The sequence below is a fragment of the Tachysurus vachellii genome, chromosome 4, assembly GCF_030014155.1.
Source record: "Tachysurus vachellii isolate PV-2020 chromosome 4, HZAU_Pvac_v1, whole genome shotgun sequence".
Classification (NCBI taxonomy): domain Eukaryota; kingdom Metazoa; phylum Chordata; class Actinopteri; order Siluriformes; family Bagridae; genus Tachysurus; species Tachysurus vachellii.
This window is the reverse complement of record NC_083463.1, coordinates 27,842,140-27,848,139: the sequence shown is the minus strand read 5'-3', so window position 1 is coordinate 27,848,139 and position 6,000 is coordinate 27,842,140. Positions and strand designations below refer to the sequence as shown.

Here is a 6,000-nt window from a genome sequence, read left to right as displayed (position 1 = left end):
TATGCTAATAATAATATAAAAAACATTTCGTTAGCAGCAAGTTAGAAGCTTTTACTATTTGGGAAGAAAGGCTTCCCGGTTTAACTGAAATAAACACTTTTGTTAAACACTTTTTTATAATAATAAATTTATTGCAATACAAAATTTCAGTAAATATAAACTGGGAGATTATAAGGGTCTCTCTCTCACACACACATCTATCCATCTATCTATCTATCTATATAGCTATCTGTCTGTCTGTCTGTCTGTCGCACATGTCTGGAGTCCCTGATAATCACCCAATTTATATTTAATATAAAGCCCAATAATATAAATCAGTTATTCATGCAGTCTGCCCTCAGACTACAAACCATCTGAGAGGCAAAAATAAAATAAAGTCATATCGAGCTGAAATAGACCTGAAGTTCAGGTTCAGCTTTCTCTGCTTAAACACACACACACACACACACACACACACACACACACACACACACACACACACACACACACACACACACACACACCTGAAACCACAAACTTTGGTCAGAGGAAGAAATCTGTTAAACAGCATTCACACTAGAAAGTGACATCATTCATTTTTTTACGAGTTGAGCAACAACTCAAAATGACCTCTTCATGCAAACTATGGTGGCTGTAAATAATTGAGATCAGTATATTCCACTTATTTGCAGACTCCTATCCTATATTCCTACTATAATGTTGATTAAGTGAGCCCCTGGCCCAAGTAAGCGCTTGCATAAAGTGTCTCATTTAGTCTTCTACAAAAGACATGAACTTCATCTAAATTTCCATAGCATGAGGTTCAAAACACAGAAAGGCAAACAATGTGAAGAACATTCGTGAAGCAAATGTTCTTAAATACAACTGAACCCGGAAGTACTGAGTGACTCAGAAACGCATAACACTCTAGTGACGCTTCCTTCTGGTGGTGTGGAGGCGGAAGTGCAGTGAAGGTCATTACAGTTAGTCTGTTTTCTTTGCAAATGTCCACTGTTTCCTACATAATTAGCAAAGGATCAAGTGAATTGGACTTATTTATAGTTTTATATTATTTTTAAATACTTAACTCCTAAGGAGGAACCAGACCCCTTGGAGGTTCCAGGGATTTTCCCATCGCATCAAGAGAAAAAATGAACTGCCTCTAAAGTAGTTTTTATAGCCATGGGTGCTTGTACAGTACCACCACATGAAATATGGAAGGTTTTGAGGGGTAAATACTTCTGGAAAGCACTGTATTGTAAGTGCAGAGTCAAATGTTTATAGGTTTGATACTAGGCAGAGGTTCAGGTCTTAGCATCAATACAACGTTGTTGCCAAGGAGTCATCCGCCAAGCATGACTATATTACAGCAGACGTCTGGAAATGATGATGCTCACGTGATACTGACATCATTTGGGTCACTCAGTGTATTCAGTAAGTAAAATAATATGCATGTTATACTCCAGGTCATAAGTGTACTGAGCCCTGTACTGTGGCTTTATGGGAAATCAGGTCACTAAGAGCCATAACTCATACTTGACCCCATTTTGGCTGGCTTTTATTTCAATTGCTGCATTTGTCACTGAGACAGATGCTTATGGGCCGACAAGCACTGACCACATACCCATGACAAAATGCTACCAGGAACACACACTTACAAACACACAGTTCTGAATTTTTTCTTTTTTTTTTTTTTTTTGTAAATTTGAAATATCCTACTCGGTCACATATATTAAATTAAATGTCTTTTTTTTTCTTTTTTTTATGCTAAAACACAAAACGCTACACAATTGGCCATGCTGTTTTAGTAGAATACACAACCACATTGTGATTAACCACAACACTTTCCTAACACTAACAATTTACAAATATTTATTTAAATAGAACATGTTATAATTTAATCTAAAACGGTGCTTACAAACTTTAAGGGAAAAAATGTGTTCGTGCCGAACGTCTGAGATACGTCTCTGTGTTACTTGTTACTATAGAAACATTAAAATATTGGAACTGCTGTCCGAGCTGCTGTAAGTGAGATTTTCCACTGAAGAGCAGATATAAATATAAATAAACGTCTGAAACAATAACAACACAGTTATTCTAATTATGAATGTCTGCAATCTATGACAGTTTTGGGGAGAGATGCAAATGACTGGCGGTGTGACTGTGTGTGTGCATAACAGATTTTGCATGTCTGTGTGTGTGTGTGTGTGTGTGTGTGTGTGTGTGAGAGAGAGAGAGAGAGAGACAGAGAGAATGCATGACTGTGTGTATATGTGTGTGTAGTTTTTGTGAGTAATGTAAAAATGTGTGTGTGAGTGTGTGTGTGTGTATGCATGAGTGTGTATGTGTGGGTAGTCGGAGTGTGTATGCATATAGTATATAGTGAGTACATATGACTGTGTGTGTGTGCACGTGTGCATGAGTTTGTCAATAAGTGTGTGTAGTTTGCTTGACTGCATGTGAGTGTGTGTGTATAAGTGTGTGTACTGTAGTTTGCATGACTGCATGTGAGTGTGTGTGTATAAGTGTGTGTACAGTAGTTTGCATGACTGCATGTGAGTGTGTGTGTATAAGTGTGTGTACTGTAGTTTGCATGACAGTATTTGTGTGTAATGTAGTGTGTGCGTGTGTGTGTGTGTGTGTGTGTGTGTGTGTGTGTGTGTGCGTGCGTAATACAGTTGTAACTGAGTGTATGTGTGTTTTTTTCCACTCACCACTTTAGGCTTGAATGGAGGCTGAATCTCTCTGCACTCTAGTCTTTCCCAGTCGATGCGGCGAAAAAACGCATGCTCACGCACATCCCGCTCGCCTTCTGAACCACAGCCTAGACGCTTGGAAGGGTGCTTCGTCATCAGCTGAGATACCAGAAAGGATCATCAGCATCATCATCATCATCATCAACATCATCATCATCATCATCATCATCAATATACAGTATCATCCTCATCATCATCGCCGTCATCTTATATTACTAATATCTGTATTGTATCCACCATATTTACATCTCAACAAAAAAACAAGAAACACAAACGATGGGTGTCATTAATAAGCTACACACAGTATGTATGGATTTATTGTGTAAGCTGTTTAAATGTCTGTTTACACACAAAAATTGTAGTATACATGGAAATTTGTAATAAGTTGTTCCAATACGCATATAATTTGAAGTGTTCCTGACCATCCACAGGCACATTTCTAGCGTTTTCCAACCAGCTAAGAGGTGAATAATGTCACATCTTATATATACATATACCTGTATATATATTACATGAATATAAGAGTAAGAATTACCATATATGGTGATTTGTGGTCCTTTATCTGTATGCTCTGGAACGAGCAAGAGATTTAAAATGTGTGGGATTTATCAACATCTATTGCTTACAAGCACACAGACCTTCCGGTGCTTATTGACCGTTCTTACGCACAAAATACCCATTTAAAAAAAAAAAACGCACTGCGATATGAAAGCAGAAAAATCCCTCCTGAGATTAAATTACTGTGCTTTGCCTCAGAACATATTGCTGTGTGGTTTCTGAGGTACGAGAACTATTAAAGGGTAGTGACTTCATCGAGTACAAAAACACGCACGGTTCACAACAGGGACGCTGAGCGAGGACGGGTAATTTAACGATTTTTCATCATAACGCAGCGGCGCTTGCATTACATTGAGACGGGTGCAATTTCTACGTGGAAGGAAAAAAACCTCACCGACTAATGCACAAAGAAGTGTGTGAGGTATACTGAATAACCTGCCAACTCATATACAGTTCTATACAGCATGTTATATACCACAGCCTTGTTAAATTCTCTATTCTGATCGGTCGGACGTTATAGTTCGGTAGTTAAATATTAATGTTAATTAGCAACTAATGCGTTTTTGAAGACTGTGTTCAAGATCATCATCATCATCATCTTATGTTACTAATATCCACATGATAACAATCAGCATATTACCATTGAAATCATCTAGTAGGATGGAAATCGATGTGGTCTAGAAAGGACTTTCTAGTGTCAGTGTCTTTAAGATAGATTTCTGTGTTCTGCGACAAGATTATGACAGACTGCATGTTTAAACCTTTATCGTTAAATAATCCTTAGCCAGATCATGATGGTATAAGAGGACTGATAGAAATAAAACATTTCAGGATGTGACGAACAGCATATACTGTATATTGCGTCTATACACACAACAGCGTATATACTAACCTAATAAAAAACAACCTTCCAACTGTAAGAGCAGTGTAATAGTACATATAATAAAATGTACATCTCTCCTTCTCTCTCTCTCTCTCTCTCTCTCTCTTTTTCCCCTCTTGTGTGACACTGCTGTTAGCCCCAGCCTGATAGCACCAAGCGTAGATAATTCACAGTTATTTTCTCAGCCTGCATGGAGTCTCGTGTTTAAGAGCTGAGCTGAAAATGGGATTCTCCAGCTGAGCACACACAGAGATGCACAATGCCTTAATCAGGCATCATTCTGAGCATTACATGCCGTATAACACCATATACTGTACTGTATAACCTCACAAGGATTATAACAAAGCGAAATGCGGATATTATTAAGATTAGTATAATATAAACTAGAACGTACATTTCCTGAAGAAAATGTGAATGGTGCTTTCACGTGGCAAATCCCGGAGGCTAGTCGAGACGAGCATGTGACGTCATCTGAATACTCTTGAGGGTTTTCCTCATTGTGCTGAGTGTTTTGATATGTCACATGTCCATGTTGTAAAAAGTTTTTTGATTTTGCATATCGTCGCTGTCGGGCGGAAACCTCGTATGTCCAAATTTGGTCAATTTCATATTTTTTCACATATCGATGCTATTGGTCAGTTATAACCAATCTAAAGTCTTGAAAATAGCTTGAGCGCAAATCTCTTAACTCCATTGGACACTTCAACTGTCCACCTCTTCCTCACTCCACGGGAGAGCTTCGCGGCATATTTCTCCTCAAGAAGAGTTGCAACGAATCAACACGTCTTCTGAGGTAAATGTCTTCAAAACACTGGGCCCCCGCTAGTTCTGGTACTCGTCTGAAGACAGGAATTTAGCGCAAGACAATCCACTGCAACGCGGACTAAACCCTGTGCACTGCAGATAAGGTACGGCGTTTTTTTAATTTCCTGAAAAGTAATGGTTTTGGAGATACGAGGATTCCGCCTGACAGCGATGATATATTGGGGGCGGGGCTGCGGCAGAACCGGAAGGCCAGTCGGTACACCAATTTAAAACGTTGTTCAGAGTATCACCCTAAAGGAGCTGGCCGAGTTTGGTGTAGATAGTTCGAAAGCTTGCCGAGTTATAAACCTCCAAAGTTTATAATGGGAGTCTATAGGAAAAAAGGCCATTTTGAGACCCGGTACCGGAAGTACCGGTACTTGGATCGCTTATAAAAGTCATAGCACACCTCTCCTCAACTTTAGCGAAGGCTAATGCTCCGTTAAGACTTAAAGCGACTCAAGAGGTAGAGGAACCCAGAGATCATTTCTTTTTTTAGTGAGAACTAGCGGCTTCCTGTGACACGAGAACGGTGTGGGCGTATCTCTCTCACAGCGAAAATGTTAAAGAAAAGTTTAACTTCATGCAAAAATGGAGCGACAGTGTACCAGTGGGAGCGAAGACGTGCGCCGTGGCAAACAGCACACCCTGTAATTTTTCCTCAGACTGTTTCATTTTGGCAGAAAGAAAACTGATCTCAGCATTGAAACCAGCAGACTTACAACGATAAAATCACTGTATGTGCGAATATACAGTAGCATAACACGCCACGCTGACCTTCTCATCTATTCATAATGCTGCATCACAATGCAGTGTAATACTCAGAAGAAAGTGCTATCTGCCCTCTTCTGCATACTGTACACCAGCCCACAGACCGCTACGATTTTTTATTGTCTCTGTGATCGACAGGTTCTCTCACTCACTCATTTTCTACCGCTTATCCGAACTACCTCGGGTCACGGGGAGCCTGTGATCTCAGGCGTCATCGGGCATCAAGGCAGGATACACCCTGGACGGAGT

At 39.7% G+C, this 6,000-nt stretch overlaps 1 protein-coding gene across 2 annotated transcripts in view; it reads right to left on the bottom strand.

The window, feature by feature from the left end:
- prkcaa (protein kinase C, alpha, a) overlaps positions 1–6,000 on the bottom strand; it is a 165,562-nt gene that overhangs the window by 10,353 nt on the left and 149,209 nt on the right. For both annotated transcript variants that reach the window (XM_060868681.1, XM_060868682.1), the window contains one exon: positions 2,694–2,834. In XM_060868681.1, coding sequence (XP_060724664.1) covers positions 2,694–2,834 — 141 coding nt within the window. The remainder of the gene's footprint in view (positions 1–2,693; positions 2,835–6,000) is intronic.